The 22,715-nt window shown below is 35.6% G+C and overlaps 1 protein-coding gene across 1 annotated transcript in view; it reads right to left on the bottom strand.

Annotated features, from left to right (window-relative positions):
* The window catches only part of DCDC1 (doublecortin domain containing 1), a 423,366-nt gene that overhangs the window by 217,619 nt on the left and 183,032 nt on the right, over positions 1-22,715 (bottom strand). Inside the window, exon 11 of the mRNA XM_046015856.1 lies at positions 1,393-1,485. Coding sequence (XP_045871812.1) covers positions 1,393-1,485 — 93 coding nt within the window. The remainder of the gene's footprint in view (positions 1-1,392; positions 1,486-22,715) is intronic.

Raw genomic sequence — 22,715 nt, 5'->3', positions numbered from 1 at the left:
AAAACATTTTCCAAATGAGTAGAGGACAATATTTTTTAATTTATAGCTGTAAATCCTGTCTTTTAACTTGTTAATATTGAGTGGAATGAGTGAGAACTGTAACTTAAATTTATACAATCATTACTTGCTACATCTTAGAACTTATTCAATTGAATTTTTCTTATGAAATATTCACTACTGAGATTACCAATCTATGGTTATAATATTGTCTTTAAAATTGGACATATATAAGTCCCAAATATTAATATAGTCTCTAATTTAAAGATTTGAATTACTCAGGAAGATTTGAAGCATTGTACCTGTTCATTTTCACATCATACATAGTTAGCAGAACAGATGCAATCATAATGATAAGAAAATATTAAAGCCCCTAAGCTTCGACAGTTTTCCTTGCCAAAGTGTCAAAAGAGAATTACATGAAAGTTTAATTTTTAAATATTCACATTACCTTATTCTTTAAGTTGATTGTGATTTTATTTACTGACAATGGTACATAGGAATTAGCAAATTCATGATCTCCCTCAGAAAGAGTAACTGCTTTTGCATTCCAGGAACCTACATAAAAATCATTTTTTCCTTTTGTCTAACACCAATTTTGTATTATTTTTTCATTTATGGAATATGCTGTCAACTTCACAGCATGAGCTTTGGAGAGAAGAAGCTTTGCTTTAATAGTTCATTACAATATTGCCTATAGAAGCTTATGATTGGCTTACTTAAGCTTGACATTTGTAAACTACAGATTTTCTTTGATAAGATATAACACTGTTGGCATTTCTAATATTCAGAACAATAATGTTATTTCTAGAAGTCAGAAAATAAAAATAAGATTTAGTACTTATTCAAAGTTCAAAAAGATTTTAATGTTTTTACTATGTTAGCATGCTTTATAATTTCCAGATTCAACTTGCATGTAATAATTTCCTAATTTAGGAAATTTGTGAGAAAGTTTTCAGAAATATTTTTCAGGAAATTACAGTATTTATTCTTTTGAGCATATAATGATTTTTCAATCCTCGTATATCAATAAAATGATTCCAGTTTTGACCAACTGTTTTCATTTTGTTGCTATCAGATAACTACAGTTGGTTTACTATCAGACCCAAGTAAAATATGTTTTAATTTTTAAATTAGCACTCACTATAATTTTATAATACAGTTTAAAAAGTGAGTTTCTTTTTGTTTTTTTAAGGTTTTATCTATTTATTTGACAGAGAGAGAGATCACAAGTAGGCAGAGAGGCAGGCAAAGAAAGGGGGGAAGCAGGCTCCCTGTTGAGCAAAGAGCCTGATGCAGGACTCAATCCCAGGACCCTGAGATCATGACCTGAGCTTAAGGCAGAAGCTTAACCCACTGAGCCACCCAGACACCCCTGAAAAGTAAGTTTCTTACTTCTTCTTGTGCCTTATGGTGCTCCTTTGCTGTCATTGAAAGAATTGCTTTTTCAGTAATTTTTTCTTTCTGTTCATCTACAGCCAGGTTCAACTAGAAAAAAAATTAATTGCATGAAAATAGACACCTACTGATGCCTTACTACAACATTTCTTCAAACAACCAATTTAGCATACTCATGGAAGGTAATTTAAAATTAATTTGGCCCACATTTATATGAGAATGAACTCCATTTAGATTAAGTTGAAAATACATTTTTATATTTAAAATATTTAACACTGAATCATTCACATTCACTTTTATCATTTATAAGTTTATTAAAATATGATTTGGGAGAGGTCCTTAATTGCAGACATTTGACACCAACAATTACTTTTTTAAAAGTAATTTTATCAAAATGAGCATAGCAATTTTTTTTTAATTAGGCTGATATTTCCTATTAAAATTTTTCATTGCCAGCAGGGAATAAATTGGCTGCTGTTACATCAGGATAAAAATTCAAGAACATTAACCAAAAGCAAATGTCAATTCAAACAGTCTAGAACAGTTCAAAATGATTTATAATATTTCAAGACAAGAAATAATGCATCTTAAATACCTGAACAGTTACCTGCTACCTGATCCATTTAAGGTCTTCCACTACTTCCACTACTGTTGCTAACCATACATTATAAAGAGATGAATGTCATCTATTCTGTGTTTGTTTGTTTTTTTAATAATCCCCATCGAAACAAAATGCTATTTTCAATGAAGGAAAAAGCTGAATTCACACAATAACATTCACTCGGCAAACTGGTATTAACAGAAAGAAAGAAAATAACAGCCTAATACAAAACTTTTTGAATTGGAATATTTAACAATTCTTAAGCAACGGGCTGGCAAGATTTTATCTCCCTACTGAGGATAAAGAATAAATAATGGTCACATTTTTTGTTTTGTTTTGTTTTGTTAATGTTGTTGCTTTTTTTTTTTTTAGGATTTGTTTATTCTAGAGAGAGACTGCATGAGCAGGACGGGGAGAGGGAGAGGGAGAGAGAACCTCAAGCAGACTCTGTACTGACTGCAGAGCCGGACACAGGGCTCAATCCCAGGACCCTGAGACTATGACCTGAGCCAAAACCAAGAGTGGGAGGCCCAACAGTCACCCAGGTACCCCTGTTGTTGTTTTAAATCATGTTTCTTCACTGTATGCCTGGCAAATCATGTTTGAGTTAACATGAATCTTTAATCCCTATTCTGCCTGAAGACCCATTCTTATACTTGAGATAAAATGTGGGTGGGAGAGAATAATATGGTTTCTTCAATCTAGTTATGTATATGTGCTATAAGAATAGTATCAAACCTGCAAACTCTTCATCCACTGATATGTGATACAGCACAGCGTATCAGAGATTCTGTCTTGGTAGAGGGAAAAGGCCAGGAATCTCTAGGTGATTCTGATGATCACCCTGGATAAGGAGTTGACAAATATTTCTGTAAAGGGCTGGAGAATAAATATTTGAGGCTTGGTGCGGGAGGGCATACAGTCTCTGTTGCTCATACTCAGCTCCAGGCTTGCAGCATGAAATAGATGATACATAGTGAATGAGCATAGCTATGCCTCAGAAAAACTTAAAAAACAAACAAACAAGTAGCAGGCTGCTTTTGAACAGCAGGCAACATTTGACTATCCCTGTCCTGGATTGAGAACCACAAAAAACAAGTTTGCTAAAAAATAATCAACACATAATATATAACATGATGACTATAGTTAACAATGTTGAAGGGTATATTTGAAAGTTGTTAAAAGAGTAGATCCTAAGAGTTCTCACACAAGGAAAAATACATTGTTTTTCCTTTTTTTTTTTTTTTTGTACCTATATATGAGATGATGGATGTTAACTAAACTTCTTGTGGTAGTCATTTCACAATATATGTGAAAGTTGAATCATTATGCTATACACCTTAAACTTACACAGTGCTGTATGTCAATTACATCTCAATTAAACTGGAAAAAAATCATCATGTGAAACTATTCTTAGGATTACTCTCCCTGAAGAATATTTTTTCACATGCTGAACTAATACAAAAAGCACAGTACTATAAAAAGTTAAATATCTACCTCATGGAAGCCTGAGTGTGAAGTGTGGTGCAACATAGTTGTGTCAAGTCTCTATGGCTATTTCTTTATGTGGGGATTCTCATCTGAGGAGGAGATTGGTGTGAAGGGGAGGAGCCAGGGAAATATTCACTAAACTCATCCATTCCTTACAAAATTAATTTCCAAATGCACAAACATTCTGAGCAGATCTTTTTCAAGGAACGCAAACAGAACAAAAACAAAGTACTAAATTCTTCGGTGCCACAGCAGTAAGTCAGATTCTAACGAGGTCTCCCAGGGCTATGACATTTAGAACTTCTTCCATGTAACTTTTCAAAAGGTGGGAATTCTTTACCTTTGAAACCACCACAGTTGGGAAAATCACCTCCATTCTAATATTCAACTTCTAAAGAAGCACTACACTAGTCTACATAAGCTAAGATCAAAACATATCAACATTATCAGAAAACATCATATGCATACCAAATAGAGAATCCAGTAAGATATTAAGAAATAAATGCTTAACAAAATAGAATGATAGAGACCTGGGCCTTTTCTGGAAACAGACCAGCCATTCCAAAAGAGAGAGATTTTTACTGAAGATTTTTTTTTTTTGTAGAGAGATTTTTATTGAAAATTATTGAAAGTAAAAAGTCAAATTAAGAGAGTACACTTTCACTTGAGGTATTAATAATATGCAGTGCTGACAAACCATAAATGACTCTTAATCTCACAAAACAAACTGGGGGTTGCTGGGGAGAGGTGGGATTGGGAGAGGGGGAGGGGGCTATGGACATTGGAGAGGGTAAGTGCTATCGTGAGTGCTGTGAAGTGTGTAAACCTGGCAATTCACAGACCTGTACCCCTGGGGATAAAAATACATTATATGTTTATTAAAAAAAAAAATTTGGAAGGGGAGGCGAACCATAAGAGACTATGGACTCTGAAAAACAACCTGAGGGTTTTGAAGGGTCAGGGGTGGGAGGTTGGGGGAACAGGTGGTGGGTAATGGGGAGGGCACGTTTTGCATGAAGCACTGGGTGTTGTGCAAAAAGAACGAATACTGTTACGCTGACAAAATAAATAAAATGGGAAAAAAATAATAATAATATGCAGTGCTAACAGCATCTTTCCCTCAAGTCCCATGTCATGATAACAATTGTAGGAGTCTCTTCTCCTGTCACTTTGGAGGAAAAGATACTGTTTCTTCACTACGACAAAACTATGTGCTTTTGATTTGCTGTTCTTATCTGAAATGTATGAAATAATTTTTGTCAATGGGTTCAAAATTTCTGAGGCTAATTTTTCATGTAAAAAGGGGGCAGAAACTTCAAGTTAAAAGTAAAAAACAAATTAACTTTAAATTAAGTCAGAGAAACAGAAATACCATATGATGTCCTTATATGTGTAATCTTTAAAAAACAAAAACAAAAACAAAATACCAAGCTCATAGATAGAAAAAATTGGTGATTGCCAGGGGTGGATGTGCGAGGTAGATGAAACAGGTAAAGAGGGTCAAAAGGTATAAATTTCCAGCTATAAAATAAATTAAGTCACGGGGATGTAAAGTATAACATAGTAACTATAGTTAATAATACTGTGTTGCATATGTGAAAACTGTTGAGAGTAAGTCTTAAAAATTCTCATTACACACAAAAAAATTGTAACTATGTATGGTGACAAATGTTAAATTTGCTGTGGTAATCATTTTACAATATATACAAATATCAAATCATTATGTTGTACACCTGAAACTAATATGATATTATATGCCAATTATAACTCAATAAAAAACAGAGATGGCTAAAATTTGTATGAACTATGAAAAGCCAAATATCTACCCGAAGAGTGCCACTTTGTTCTAAATATATCTCACTCTTTTTAAATGTAAGAAAACACCCATAAATATTCATTTTACACATCAAAATCTAAAGCTAAGTAGGAAGGTTTAATTTGTCACTTTTATAAGGCCTTGTTGCTAATATTTTAAAAATAGTAATAAATATTAGTTATCAGAGCTCAGTTTAAAGTTGCTCTCACTCAGTACTAATGGTAACCAGAGTAGAACCATCAAGAGATGAGTGCAGGACAATGGCAGAAATGGAGAAAACAAGAAACATAACGGTTCTGTCAAAGAAAACTAAATAAGAAGTACTCCCCAAAAATGGCCTGTTTAGAGAAAAAGATTAAAAATGAATATACTCACCTCAAACTATCTGTTTAGGAATTAAGAAAAAAGTCCACCAAAGTATACCTGAAGCCACAGGTTTCAATGAAATGATTTCTAATGATCATTAACTTTCAGACTATGTGTATTTTACATAAAACTTCTAATGCTAAGGTAGCGGGCATTTACTTTCTCTGAAGCCCTAAAGGGTCATGGTTTAGTAATATGTCGTTCTGTATAACATGTACGGCCCATTGTGACTGTAAGAGAAAGTGCCCTTCATTGAGGAGTTCTTCAAACATTTGCTGGCTCAGGAAGCTCAACTATGGACATCCTAGAGAGGACAACAGGCTCAAGATCTCCTGCTGGAGAAGAGCAGTGATCTCCTTTTGTGTATGTCAGTAACAGTACCTGGCTTTTCCTTCCTTTTTTTTTTTTTAACTTCCTCCCAAATATTTTAAAGTATATATATAAAAATTATAAAGACTGATTATGTACAAATTTTAACATGACAGTAAGATAAAATAAGATCTATTTTATAGAAGAACATAACTCTAAATAAGCTCTAGAGCTCAATTATTAATATACTTTTTAAAAGGTGCAGTGATCAAACAAGCTGGTATGTTCTGTATACTTAATTCATATTGATATTCCAGATGGGTACTAACCAGAGTCCAACCATACCCATACCCTTACTGCTCTGAATTATAGTTCTGCATGTACTTTTCTCTGTGTTCAGAACAGCTAGTGATTCAATGTGAAGTATTTCATATATGTTGTATATAATGTCCTTAATAAATCAATGTAACCCAACAAGAAAACTGAATCTTTTCTATCAAAAATCTAACTTTTGATCAGTAAATTGATTTAATAATAAATAATTTGATCCATATTTTACATGCAGATCAATATAGGCAATACAGGTTAGCATAAACAACAGGACAATCAGCCTTCATATATATTGACAAGTTTTCCAATGGTCTGTTAATATACAAAAGACTGGGACAAATTACTTATTTATATATACAAAACATGGTTATAAAGGCCAGCTGCAGGTATTTTTTTGGAAAGTGCATTTTAATAAGGTCCTATTCATTTAGGGAACAAATGGGGAAGAAGTAGTTTGCACTACAGAGTTTAGCGCGAGAGCTTTCTCTTTTTCTAACCACGAAATCAATCATTTGTCCAGACTGTGGGAGTCAGAGTTAGTTACTGAAAAGAGCTCCGTATATAAACAAGTCAATAACTCATTGTGTGTTATTGTCGAGCTGAAGAAGTCGGCTTTCAAAAAGCTGCCCCTGCTTCTCTCAGAATGAATGTCACTGTATTCAGGGACTGGGAGAGAGTCCTTTGTTTCCAGCCATTGCTGGCTGCCATTTATGTATGGGAACAGGAGGTGGCTGCTACAAGTGTGGGGGAAGCCACTATTTGGTATCATGGATGTCCAGGAAAAATTCTGAATTTTGTCAGCCTAATCATTTGTGTCTGAAAATGCATTAATGGAATTGAAAAAGAGAGGTCATACACAAAAAAATATTTGATAAAGAAGTTAAATGATAATGAGTCTGTATCATTTTAATTTAGATTGGACTGATATTTTTGGTTCCCTACCTGTCAACGAAGATGAAACCAAAATATAGGCAACGTTTGAAAAGTTCAAAAGTACAAAATCAAACTGGTGAGCAGGTCAAAATGTCAAATAAATGCTATCTGTTCAGGCCATTAATATTAAGGGTAATTCTTGGTACTTTCGAAGTGTGTGTGTGTGCATGTGTGTGTTTGTGAATTTCTCTAAGGCATGATTTTATGTGCTCAACACTTGATAAGTTAAGGAAATGTGGAAATTTTTTAACTTAAAAAATAATTTAAATATCCTTTAGAATTGAACTGAACATAAAATTTATAAGATACAAATATTATCATCTTATTTATTTCATCTTAATATTTATTAAAAACCTACTGACTTATTCAAAATCAAACTAGGAACTGTGAAGAAGCACCAGGCCAGGACTCAATATTTATAATTAGATTGAGTAAATAAAAAATACATGTAGATCTGTTTAATAAATGGTCCTCATTTGGGTGGAGATGGTCTCTGAAATTTTTAAACAAAAGCTTAGCTCTTAATTAGATAAAGTTAGAGTTGTAGGTAAGGGGAGACCTGGGAGCCTAGAACTGAATCCAACTGGTCCCATTTCTCCTCACAATTTAGAAAGCCACAACATTAAATAGTATAATATGTTTCCACATGTAACAAGTGTATAGACATTTTACTATATACATATTGGTTAACAGCAGAGAGATACGATTGAGGAGACAATGAAAACAATAGAAAGTAAGAAAAAAATATATGCATGGCGTAGATCATAAATAATTGTCAAATAGAGGTATAAGCAATACAATCTACAACTACAAAGGACAAAAATTTTAAGGTAGAGATGGAAAGGCATAAACAATTGGTAGTATCTAGCTAGGAAAAGAAGTGATATCATAGGGCAATACTATTAGTAAATATTAATTAATGTTACTAATTAGTTATTAGCTACATGATGAAATTTATCCTAAATACAATTAGTGAAGTGTCTTGACATGTCTTTGGGAGGGGAGGAAAGAATACAAGCTGAGCCTTGAAGGAAAGGCAGAGAAAAGGGCGTAGCTGACTAGGTGAGTCAGCCTAAGGCAATTGGTCTGACTGGAAGGAATGTTTAATACTGGGGAACAATAACAAAGATGGCTCACGTGACTCCATACATAATCTATTTCTGATTGTAATTATAAAGTGGAGCACATATGCAAAATGTTAGTCCTATAGTGAGGGTATAATGATAACTTTACATAATTCCATTCTTAGCTTTTGAATTTCTACATAACTCATAGCTTTGCCTTGGCTCAGCCCATCTTCTCAAGCTATATATACTAAATTTAGTTCCGGTTTTAAAGATACCTTAACTAAATCCTGACCACTTCCAACCAGGTTGTCTCACTTAAATTCCTTCTATAAAAATAATTCAATAGTGCCACTTCTAGACTTGGGGAAGGAGCAGAATCCTTAGTTGAAAACTGGCTATGAAATCTGGGTCTGTCACAGTTTAGTTCTGACACAGTGGACAAGACTGAGGTTCATATAGCCCAGGCCTTTTAAAACCAGGGATTCCTCTCCCATCCTTGCTAATTCTCTGAAAAACACTGTTTTTACCATTGCCTGTACCTTTTTGAGGACGGTTTGAGGGAGCATTTATAAAAGAAATCTTTGTAATATTTGAAAACCAACAAAGAAAAACATCACCATTTTAAAACAGTAACATTTTAAAATGGTTATATTTTGTCTAAAAGAATGTAAAAGAGAATTCTACATAATACTTTATCTACAATTCATTTAACATTTAATTAAGGAGACAAACTGTTTTAAAAATCTTCTTTTCTGTTTTTTTTTAATTAATCATAAACAAATTTTAGCCCTTCCAAATTCCATGAGAAAAATGGCACTGAGTCAGCCCTATAGCCAGGGCTAGCTCTGTAGCCATATTATAAACTTTCTGCCTAGATATTCTGTACAACTAGGAATGCCACATGCCCTAAACTGAAGTCAGCTTGTCCTTTCAATCTGACTCTCTACTCCATTTCTTCTACTACTGCATGCAGTTTTGGAAGGACTATGTTACCCTGGCCAAGGTGTGGGCTCCTGACCTCCCACACCAATCAGCTTCTCTCTTTAAGAGATAGAGTCAAGAGGGGATCCACATAGAAATGTCAGTAGTTGGAGAGAACCTGTCCCACTATCAGCACCCTAACAAGACTTTTCCTCAGATCCAGATGTCTGGAACTATTCTGGTTTTTTCTACAACCCCTTGCTTTGGTCTTTCATTAAATTCCATGTGCTACCCCCTGTCATCCTATTAAATTATTTTTTGCCTAAATTATCTGAGATAGGTCCCATTAATTGCAATCAATAAACCCTATCAGATATGTTACATATGTCCTCATAGTAAATGTAACACTATTTCTTGCAACTCTAGATATCCAACTCAAATGTCTTAATAATGTGCCAAGTTTAAGGCCTTCAGGTATTATAATGGATAATGTAACAGGGGTAATGGTTTAAAAATTTATTAATATGGGGGCGCCTGGGTGGCTCAGTGGGTTAAAGCCTCTGCCTTCGGCTCAGGTCATGATCCCAGGGTCCTGGGATCGAGCCCCACATCGGGCTCTTTGCTCAGCAGGGAGCCTGCTTCCTCCTCTCTCTTTGCCTGCCTCTCTGCCTACTTGTGATCTCTGTCTGTCAAATAAATAATAAAATCTTTAAAAATAATTTATTAATATGTTTTTCTTTTGGGCCTTTCAAATACAAAACTGCCCTAAATACCCTAGATGTTCCTAGGATTTGTCACAATAATATAATTTTTGACATGTACAATAAAATTGTGCAACGAAACAATATCCTTGCAAACAAAAGGCAATGGTCTTGTTGCTTTTAGAGATGATTTGCCTCTCAAGAAAACACTTTACTCTCCTCAGCATGTAAACAGCTAAACTTAGAAGACTTGGCCCATAAATGTCCCTTGTGAATTAAGAACAATGCCTCTGACTGCTGTTAAAACTTTGCTAAAATCAGGAATGAGTAAGATACAAATGTAGAGAAAAAAATAAAGGCTTACCATCTCCTTCTGCCCTAGAGGAAATACAGGAAGAAGTCTCAGAAAGGGAGGAAGGTATAAAATAGCAGAAGAGTTAAGTCTTAAGTCCTCTTCTATAGCAAGTGGCTTGGGGAAGAAGACAAATATCAGGTAAGTGGAAAGGAATCCTCGGGCCAGAGGGTTCTTCTGCTCCCCTCCCCTCAATATAGTCACAGGGAGGAAGCTGTTCTGTAGCACCAGGACAGAGCCACATTGACAAAGTGGCATGGTATAGGCACCCAGAGGGAGGCCTGAGGTTTAGCTTTCCTGAACAACTCTTGGTTTCTGTGTGTCTTAGGACTTGGAAGTAGATACGTGTTAAGCTGGGAAGTCTGCTACAGACTATTGGCATAGTGGGGGAAGTATGGCTCTATAGTAAGAGTAGCACCATAGACCACTTAAGCCAGTGCCAGATGGGCGTCTCAGTCAGACCTGTGAGCGGGGATCTCTAATACCAGAGGAAGTCAAATTTAGTGTGGACCATCCAAGAAACACCACCAAAAAAGAGCCTGAGCCAGAAGAATGGGCTGCAAGTTTACATGTTGCAGACCAGAAGAGCATCCAGCAACCAACTGACCAGGGGATGATATCCTTCCAGTGCCCAGCAGCTGTCATGCCAATATATATACATTCCAACAGGCCAGCTTGAGGCCAGGGGTCCCTTTCCCCAGTGACTTGAAGATACGAAATCCACACAGCCCCTTCTTCCATATACTACCTGAAGGAAACCAACAGGGTGCAGGAGAGTATCTCAGAGAAAGAATGACCTAAAAAAATAATGATTTAAATGACCAAATCAAACGAAGCCTTACACTGAATCGAACATTCAGTTACTTTCCCCCATGATCCAATGGGTAAGAGCTCAGGAAGAAGGTATTAGTGTTGGAAAATAGCTCAGCTCAATGTCCTTTAGTCATTTTGCACACAAACTGTGTACCCACATATGAGAGAGTCTGTTAGACTGAGCCAAGGAACAAAAGCAAAAACAGGATTTATAGGACATGGGGGAGAAACCCAATAGTCAGACTGTACATTTTGGGGAGAAATCGATAAGCTGGCATCTACCAAAATGAGTGAGCTAATTAAGGATATCGAAGGAACCATTTTAGTTTTCTATGAATTCTCCAAATAAACTTGAGAATTCAGTTGACAAACAAGTGTGGCAGGCCACCTCTGTATTATGTCTGCTTACCCTATGACTTTAGTTAGACTGGTCCAGCACTGTTTCCCACACTAGAACATTTCATTTCTTCATACAAAGCCATAAACCACATTTTCTCTCACCCAGTAGCAATCTGAATCAGAGAATTCTTGGAGAATTGTGATTTGGATTCTGGGGGACAAAAAGGATAAGGTAGATAGGCCTCTAACCTTATACAAAACTGAGTATGGGATAGGCTAGGTGTGATGCACTTTACATCTCCAATAAGCATATTTCCAATTATTATTTCCTGCAGTAATGGAGAAAAATCCATCCCTACCAATCTTGTGTGGCCTAGCCTTAGTCCAAACTGTGGTCCAATCTGAGAAGCCCACTCTGGTTTTTTTTTTTTTTTTTAAGATTTTATTTATTTATTTGACAGAGAGAGAGATCACAAGTAGGCAGAGGAAGGGAGCAGAGAGCCCGATGCGAGGCTTGATCCCAGGACCCTAAGATCATGACCTGAGCCGAAGGCAGCGGCTTAATCCACTGAGCCACCCAGACGCCCCGCCCACTCTGGTTTTATCCTCTCAATATATGCATATGTGAACCAAAATATATTACCCTGTGCTACAGATAGCACCCCTCCCTCCCTTCTTCCACTCTTTTATGTAATATATTTACTGAATGCCAATGTTGATATAATCAGAGCACTGTACTGGTTCTGGTGATATAAATATCACTTAGATGCCTTTGTACTTTCAGAAGGCTAATATTCTATTGAGAATTACAGTTCAGCAGTCCCTAATAGTTTTCCTGGTGTTTTTTCCTCTGGTAAGGGATCATATCTTATAATTCTTTCATATCTCCAATACATTCAACCATAAGGTAGGTAGCAGATATTCAATAAACACCTATGATGCATTAGTGATGAAAAGCACTCCAATTTGAAGTGCTTTTACTTTTCCTTAAACGACCATTCCCTAAACTATTTGCTCAGTGTTATGAAACAGGGATTTTGTGGTCAAGTAATTCTTTTAAATAATAGGCTAAATTAAGATACATGGCCTTCTTTACAGGATGGCACTCCCAAGAGTTTTGTTTTTTTTTTTAATTTGCTTATTTTCACTCCCAAGAGTTTTTTTTTTTTAAGATTTTATTTATTTATTTATTTGACAGACAGAGAGAGAGATCACAAGCAGGCAGAGATAGAGGGAGGGGGAAGCAGGCTCCCTGCCGAGCAGAGAGCCTGATGCGGGGCTCCATCCCAGGACCCTGAGATCATGACCTGAGCCGAGGGCAGAGGCTTAACCCACTGAGCCGCCCAGGCACCCCAACTCCCAAGAGTTTTTAAGATGCTAATAGATATCATTAATAACCATGAGAGCACTTCAGGGGTATCCAGCCAGATATACTCCAGAAATGTGTCAAGGGACCAACATTTCTCAAGTTGATCTTGAGAGTTGAGGATGGACCTCTTAAGAGTTTATTCAAAAGCGAGTACAACAGACAGTAGTACCCAGACACAGGGAGCACAACTCTTTCAGTCATCAACATGGCTCAACACTGCCTGCCCTGCTTCCCCCACATTAATCTATAATTCTTTAAAGTAATTTGTTGGAGCTTGGAAAAAAAATTCTGTAATACATCTAAAATAATAATGACCAAGAGATTTTTTGAAAAAAGAAGAACCAATTAAACTAATATTAAAAGGTATTTTAAAACAAAAATCACTAGTGTATCACAGTGTGTGGATAAAACAGAACTAAAAATCAGGTCAAAATAGATACAACACGTATACTTAGGGCTTTAGTGTATGTTAAATGAGATACAAGTCCACTATTTCTTAGCCACAACTCCAAAATCCAAAAATTTCTGAAAACTGGATTTCTTTGGAACTCATCAGACAACAAAAGCAACAAAGACTGATTTATAGACTTTACTTATCCCACGTACTGTGAATATTTCACTGTGAAAATAATAAAGTGCTTCATTACAGGGAACATTTTCAGACTTCATTGAGGTTTCACATAACATATGGTCTATGTGCTACATTCTAAAATCCAAAACATTCTGAATTCCAAAACACATCTGGCCCCAGGAAGATCAGAGGAAGGATTGTGGTCCAAATTTCAAATCAACAAGGAAAGAGTGACTTAGAAAGGTAGTATTGAGGGGCGCCTGGGTGGCTCAGTGGGTTAAAGCCTCTGCCTTCCGCTCAGGTCCTGCCTGGGATCGAGCCCTACATCTGGCTCTCTGCTCTGTGGGGAGCCTGCTTCCTCCTCTCTCTCTCTCTCTCTGCCTGCCTCTCTGCCTACTTGTGATCTCTGTCTGTCAAATAAATAAATTAAATTAAAAAAAAAAAGAAAGGTAGTATTGCAATGGACAACTGAATAACACTTCAGACAATATGTCAGACCCACTTTTTACTTTTTGCCATTTTTGGTGACCTCAAAATCTAAATATAATAGGAGTACTAGAAGATAATACAGCTGATTTATAAAGTCTGAAAGGAAACAGTCTCTCTAATATGGATAGATTTAATTAAATCAAGTCCTGAACTTCTATACCTCAAAAGTAGCTTTAATAAATTGAAAAGCAACAATATACTGAGAAAATATTTACAACATATTTATAGGTTAATATCCCTAATATGTAAGAACACTCTGAGGTAGACTAAAATATCACTTTTTTTTTTAATTTAGTGATTTGACAAGTTTATATATTATGCTATGTTCACCACATAGCTACCATCTGTCCCATTACATTACCATTGACTGTGTTCCTTATGCTCTGCTTTTTATTACCATGAGTTACTCATTTCATAACTAGAGACTTGTATCTCCCACTTTCCTTCACCCATTTTGCCCAAACCCCCAGCTCTCCCCCCTCTGGCAACCATCATTTTGTTCTCTGTATTTATAGCTCTAATTCTGCTTTTTATTTGTTTATTCACTCTTTTTAGATTCCATTTATGAGTGGAATCATATTGTATTTGTCTTCCTTAATCTGACCTTATTTCACTTAGCTTAATACCCTCTATGTCCATTCATGTTAGGTAGGATAAAAAAATTATTATGAAAAAGATAAACACCAAGGAAAATAGGAGCAAAGAAAGTGAACACACAGTTTATAAAAGAAAAAAATGCAAATGGCAAAAGAGTGCATGCACAAAGAGTTCAAAATTACAATAATATAATTCAAACTAAAACAATGACCCAAATAATTTCTAATTACACTATTAATAAAAATAGTAATAAAAACAGGTCATCAAAAAATATGACATTGATACCATTTCTATAAATATAAAATCCATATATATATGCACTTATATTTCTATATATGTACATAGATAGAGATCTAATCTATTAATATCTATCTATCTCCTTCAGATATTTCCATACAGACTTAAACTTTAGATATTCTCTCAATACTTAATCAAAGTATTTTTATCTATTCAAAACTTAAAGTCTTGAATCTATCTTGAATCTATCTCTGCATTTTTGTTTTATCCCTTTTTTTGAGCTCAAGTCTAAGGCAAATATGTGACCACTGTCCACTCAAAACCCTTCAGTGACTCCCCACTGTTTGCAGGATAAAACCCCAATTCTTTATCATGGCCTCATCTGATTTCCTCCTCCTCACCTGCCTCATCTCCATCTCCAGCCACAACTCTGGCTTATCCTTATGCTATGCCACAGAAATTTCCATGTTCTCAACTACTCATCAATGCTCCCGCACCAGGAAATTTTAAAAGAATTTCAAGATCCATTCTTTACAATCCCTCATTCCATTTTGACCCTCTCCCCCAAAATTGGGAATTACCGCCATAATTACTGTGTTATAATCCTAAATGTTGCTGTGGGTTAGGAAAGACACAAGGATAAATAGCAGATTGCCATAAATCCAGGTTGTAGTACACACACACACACACACACACACACACACACACACATTCACTCACTCAGTCACTTACATACCAACTCTGATCTGGTATACTCCATCCAGGAAGCCTGCCCTGATTTATTCTTAGTCCTATGCACAGGAGTTCATCTTTGATACCATTGTCTGCTTCTACAGTAATTGTGCAAGGTGCTATCATAGCATTTATACAGTGAATTGGTGTCTCTTACTTACACACTGATTTCTTCAACCAGACTGTGAGCTCCTTTGAAATAGGCTTTGAGTCTCTATTCATCTCTATCTCTTGTGCCTGGCATACAGTAGATACTTGACAAATACTGGTTAAACTGAACAGAACTGAAGATTTGGAAAATTATAGAACTGTTAAAAGAAATTACAGAAATCCCTGAAGTTTGATGCAATATATATATATATAATTAAGAAGAATAATGACTCCATCTTCTGGATGTATCATAATTCATCTACATCCGGCCTTTTAAAATTATATATTGGGTGACCTTCATTACAAGGTTAGAAAAGGCTATACGAGGGAACCTTGGGGCTGGATTTTATCACCAGCTCCATAATTTCTAGAGCCTAATGTCTTAGAAAGCAGACAGACATGTGCTAAGCACCATGTCCTTTCCTGCTGGCAAAACCTCATGTGGACCTTATTACATACTTTTTATTCCTGGGTGTTGTCTGTTCTGAGGAGGCAGGAGCCACAACTCTCAGTTGTCATTCTAGCCAAGTTTTTAGGCTAATAAACACTTATTGTATAAAACTGTACCTAACATATAAACTCAGAACATTTTAAAATTTAGTTTTGATTTTCAGAATTTGATCTGGATTCTAAGTATTTAACTGTCCTCCATTTCAAATCCTGCTCATTAAAACAAATAAATAAATAAAGCTAAGATTTTGGTTGTTGAACGTGGTTTAATTTGGATGCTGAGATGACTGATTACCCTAAAATGGATTCCCTCCCATTTTTCAGAATTTTTGACCTCTCAACTTTATACAGCACATAAATACAATGATAATTTTGATGTTCAATATTCACTATCCTCATCCTCATCATTCATCATAAGAAAAAAAAAGTCTGATGAGGGCTTACAATGATGTGCCTGGCACTGTGCTAGGTGTTTACAAGCATTCCTTTCTCATCGTTAATAAAAGGGGCACATGGTTGGCTCAGTTGGTTAAGTGTCTGCCTTTGGCTCAGGTCATGATCCCAGGGTCCTGGAATTAAGCCCACGTCAGGTTCCTCACTCAGTAGGGAGTCTGCCTCTCTCTCTCTCTCTCTCTCTCTCTCTCTCTCTCTCCCCCCCCCCCCCGCCCCTCCTCCCTGCTCATTCTCGGTCTCTCTCAAATAAATAAAATCTTTAAAAAATAAATAAATAAACTACTTGCCCCAAAACATAACTCAAATCTCTAGACACAAACTACGAAATCTCTGTGAAAAAAGAAATCTCTTTCTGAATCTTTCTGGGTTTTGTGTGTATGTGTCATATGTACAGCATTTTGTATCATCATTCAAAAAATATTTATTGAATACTTATTATATGTCAGTCCTAGGAAATAGTGGTTTATAAGATACTTCCCACATAGAGATGATATGATAAACAGCATCAAGTATGATGAGCAGATGTGATAAGATAGAAAGTAGACAGATGGGATAAACAGCATCGAGTACAATGAGCATAAAAAGAAGTATGGGATTTCTGGGGAGAGTTAACCTGGGCTCGGGCCAGAGCAGGAAATGCTCCTCTGACATGTTACTAGGCTAAAGATGGGCAAGAAGTAACCAAGTTAGGTTTGATAAATAAGAATATCCTAGGCAGGGACGCCTGGGGGGCTCAGTGAGTTAAAGCCTCTGCCTTCAGCTCAGGTCATGATCCCAGCGTCCTGGGATCGAGCCCCGCATCAGGCTCTCTGCTCAGCAAGGAGCCTGCTTCCCTTCCTCTCTCTCTGCCTGCCTCTCTGCCTACTTGTGATCCCTGTCTGTCAAATAAATAAATAAGATCTGTAAAAAAAAATTTTTTTTAAGAATATCCTAGGCAGAGAAAATGCTAGAATCACCTTTCCACAAAACATCTCATATAGTATTGTATTTAATTTTCAAAATAATTCAGAAGGAATTGCTCATTATAGCCATTCTACAGATGAGGAAACTTAACTCAGAGATTAGATCATTTAATAATGTTGTAACTCCTGTCTATCAGAATTCCAAGCATTTCCATTATGCTTAGTTCACACCAAAAGCTGCCTGCAATAGCTCCCTCTTGGACCAGAGGTTAACAAATTTTTCTCTAAAAAAACATAGTAAAAACTTTAGGCTATACACACTAAGAGGCAAAATCAAGGATAAAACATAGGAACTGAAATAACAAGAAAAACAATTTTCCTAAATTTTTGAGAAAATTCAAAATATTATAATAATAATTGAGCATAATATTTTGTAATACAGGTCTACTAATGAAAAAAATGAAATTCTTTGAGGAGAATAATATTTCACTTAATTGGGGCCCAAACTATTACTCCCTATAATCAAACAGATTGCAAATACTCATTTGTGGAAATCACTTTTCACTTGTGGATCATACCAAAAAAAGGTGACCAATTAGACTTAGCTAATGGACTACATAGCTTAGAACTCCCCTATTAAACCACAAACATGGAGACATGCACTGTCGAATAGAAATTTAATGTGAGGCTCATTCTGTAATCTTAAATTGTCTACTTAGCCACATTAAAAAAAGGTAAAAAGAAGTGGGTTAAATGTATTTTAGTTATTTATTTAACCAAAACATTACCATTTAATATTACAAACAACACAAAAATTATAAGACAATTTATCGTCTTTTTTCATACTGAATCTTTGAAATACTATATGAATTTCACATAGTATGCCTCAGTTTGGACTACTCACATGTTGAGTACACACAGCTGTAGGATACAGGTCTGTGTCAGGGGCTAGGAAGACATAAATTTGAAAAGTGGATCATATAGAATCTGGCTTCCACTGAAAAGTACGAGTTTTGCTTAAATGTTGCAACTGCCACTCAGCTCCACAAAATATTGTCATAAGGAAAAGTGATCCAATATATTGTTAGCTGTTTGGGATTTTCTGAGGCATCAAAAGATGTAGAATCTAGGCACCTGATTGGTGTACTTAGTTAAGCATCCAACTCTTGGTTTTAGCTCAGGTCGTGATCTCAGGGTCCTGAGATCGAGCCCTGCCTGGGGCTCCATGCTGAGCATGGAATCTGCTTATGTTTCTCTCTCCCTCTCTTACTGCCCCTCCTCCTCTGCTTTCTCTCTCTATCTCTAATAAATAAGTGAATCTTTTTTTAAAAAAATGTAGAATTTAGTGTAAAAACTTTGATCTCTAGGTGTTGGTAAATAATATATTTTTTTTAATTTTACACACCATTGACAGGTCAAGTAATTCAAATTTATATATTAAATCTGGCCATGACCTCCTCCACACTTATGCCAGGTCTGTCTTTTCAGTATTTAAGCTATAGTGCACATGGATGTTCAATAAATTACAAGACTTTCAAGTGAAAGCAATTAAGTATTTACAAATAAAACACTTTGTACATGTCAAAGGAATGATAATAGATGATATTAAAAATAATTTGGAAGGGGCACCTGGGTGGCCTAGTGGGTTAAAGCCCCTGCTTTCGGCTCAGGTCATGGTCCCAGGGTCCTGGGATCGAGCCCCACATCAGGCTCTCTGCTCAGCAGGAGCCTGCTTCCCTCTCTTTCTGCCTGCCTCTCTGCCTACTTGTGATCTCTGTCTGTCAAATAAATAAAATCTTTTAAAAAAATTATGGAAGTAATCTCTACATTTTCAACCATCTTATAAAAAATAAGTTAACTCACTAAGATTGAATATTCAATAGTATTTTAAATAATAAGATGCTTCAATTAAAAGTAGCTATAACCGCAGTAGCCAAAAGGTGGAAGCAACCCATATGTCCATCAACAGAAGAATGAATAAATAAAGTGTAGACACATGCAGTGGAATATTACTTAGCCTTAAGGTAAAGAAATTGACATTTGCTACAACCTGAATGAAACTTGAAAACACTATGTCAAGTGAATTAGGCCATTCACCAAAGGACAAATACTGTATTATTCCATTGATATAAGGTACATGGTATAGTTAAATTCATAGAGACAGAAAGTAGAATGGTGATTGCCAGAGGCATGGTAGTAGTGTTTACAGAACAATGTGAATATACTTAATGCTCTAAAACAGTACACTTAAAAAATATTAAAGTGGAAAATTTTAGGTTACCATATTTTACCACAAAAAAGTGGCCATAAGGGGCACCTGGGTGGCTCAGTCATTAAGCATCTGCCTTTGGCTTAGGTCATGATCCCAGGGTCCTGGGTTAGAGCCCCCCATCAGACTCCCTGCTCAGCTGGAAGTGTGCTTCTCCCACTCCCATTCCCCCTGCTTGTGTTCCCTCTCTCCCTGTCTCTCTCTTTGGGTCAAATAAATAAATAAAATCTCTTTTTTAAAAAGTATCCATAATATATTTTAATAAGAAAAAAATACTCATTTTTATTTTTTAAAATGCCTCTTAAATGAATGCAGTATGGTTTTTCAAGTCTACACAAATTAGACAAGAAAAAAGTATCAAATACTGAGAAGTTCATATATATGTTCTGAAGTGTCATTTTTCCTATTCAAATATGCACACCAACTGAAACAAGATTAACAATGTTAATTTGTTCAAAATGTGGTAAAACTCCTTTGGATGCCTAAAAAAGTTAAGTTTGATTTGTAGTGAGCATTCTATTTACAGTAGTCCCCCCTTCTTATCTGCAGTTTCACTTTCCACAGTTTCCGTTACCCCAGGTCAACCACCATCTGGAAGCAGATGATCCTCCTGATGTATCCTCAGAAAGTTGATAGTAGCCTAATGCTATGTCACAACACCTACAGCATTCACCTCTCTTCACCTCCTCAAGTAGGCATTTTATCATCTTATATCATCATAAGAAGGATGAGTACAGCACAATAAAATACTTTGAGAGATACCATATTCACATAATTTTTATTACAAGATATTATTTTAATGGTTCTATTCTATTATTAGTTATTTTATTCATCTCTTATGCTGCCCAATTTATAAATTAAACTGTATCATAGGTATGCACATAGAGGAAAAAACATAGTATATACAGAGCTCTGTATTATCTGTGGCATCAACTGGGAGGGTCTTAGAAAGTAACCCCCACAGACAAGAGGGGACCACTGTATATGTAAATAAGCCCCTCCGAATTGTCTGAGAATACTTCAAAATAGTTGTATCCCAGTGTATTTTATGTTTTCCTTCCCAATATTATTTTCACAATTACTAGGGATTTGTACCAATAACAATAATCATTACTACCTCAAGGCCTATTAAGAAAATCAAATGAAATAACTTTAACCCAGAAAAATCAAATCATAAGCTACAGAGTACTGTACACATATGTTTATCAAAGAATTAATAAAGCAAAGGTCAACTTTTCCCCTGGTACTACCCAAAATGTCACATACTGTGAAAACAAATCTGAATCAATAATTTATCAAAATGACGGCTTTCCTCCAGCCAAGTTTAGTGGTAAAATATTCTGCATTTCCTCAAATCAATGCAGGGACAAAAAGTTACACTGGTATCCACATTGTGATTTTTAAGTAGGATTTTATAGGGCAAATGTTTCCCAAAACTATTTGGGTATCTCCTCTTTGACCCAGATATATTTGCATTTATAGAGAATTTAGAAGAGGATGCTCCTAGCTCAATATTTCTACTTTCTGGGATCAAAGAACTCCCATCTCCATTTTCCAAAGCATGGTCTGTGTTTGGAATTCATTTCTATGGGAGGTCATAAAGTCAAACACTATGACTGAGAAAGGAACTGTTATTCACAATGCAGGCAGTAAGTGTGAGCCCAAACTGCAAGGGCAATCAAATCTCATGCTTCAAGAAAGAAAATGATTATTTGCAAGGTCAGGAAGGACTTCCTCTTCTCTTTTATAAGAAATACGAGGTAACTTGATAAATGAATTATAAGGGAGGGCAAATTTATCTTGTTTCAAAAATACAAAGTATTTCCACCCAAATTGAGGCAAAAGTTGGGTGTTCATCCTTTCTGATGGCTGAGGAAACAGAGAGTTTTAGAAGGGGGGCTGGAGGGATGGGTGAGCCTGGTGATAGGTATTAAGGAGGGCACAGATTGCATAGAGCACTGGGTGTTATATGCAAACAATGAATCATGGAACACTACATCAAAAACTAATGATATACTGTATGGTGACTAACAAAACAGAATAAGAAACAAAAAATAAAAATAGATAACCTCCTTTAAAAAAAAGTACAAAGTGTTCATGATACCCCTTTTACCAAAAAGATGAGGGATAGTTATGTAGGTAGCATGATCCTCGGTGAAAAGTCAATAGCCCATGTTTCCTATCATTCAGTGTGATACACACTTACTCATTTTTACCATATGCCTTGGTAATAACTCCAAACAATTCTTTAGTCCATGGTCATATTAATGACATTTTATTTCCATTAATCATTAATTTCTGATTAATGCAGCAATAATTCAGCAATTAATTTTATTGTCATTTTAAGTTTCCATAAAATGTGTAGTTTTCCTAATGTAAAAACTGATTAATAGGTGATTATAATTATCAGACTTAACTTTACTATATTGAATAAGTAAACATGAATGTTTCTTAAAGTTCCTAAGAATGATTACATATTTTTATATTTTTAAGTTTTTATTTAAATTCCGGTTAGTGAACATACAGTATAATATTAGATTCAGGTGTACAATATAGTGATTCAATAGTTTCATACATCACCCTGTGCTCATCACAAAGGGCACTCCTTAATCTCCACCACCTATTTAACCCATCCCCTCCTCCCCTCTCCCTTCTGGTAACCATCAGTTTGTTCTCTATAGTTAAGAGTCCGTTTCTTGATATGTCTCTCTTTCTCTCTTTTCTTCCCCTATGATCCTTTGTTTTATTTCTTAAATTCCACATATGAGTGAAATCATAGGGTACTTGTCTTTTTCTGACTGACTTATTTCACTTAGAATAATACTCTCGAGCTCCACCCATGCTGTTGAAAATGGCAAGACACCATTCCTTTTTATTGCTGAATAATATTCCACTATATGTGTATGTGTATATGTTTACATATGTATATATACATATATGCATACGTGTATACTATGTCTATATGCATATACATATGTACATGTATATGTTTATATGCATATGTATACACCCCATCTTTTTTATCCATTCATCAATCTATGGACACTTGGGCTATTTCCATA

This window comes from Meles meles, chromosome 8 (assembly GCF_922984935.1).
Source record: "Meles meles chromosome 8, mMelMel3.1 paternal haplotype, whole genome shotgun sequence".
NCBI lineage: Eukaryota > Metazoa > Chordata > Mammalia > Carnivora > Mustelidae > Meles > Meles meles.
The sequence above is the reverse complement of the archived record's forward strand: the minus strand, read 5'-3'. Positions and strand labels throughout refer to the sequence as shown.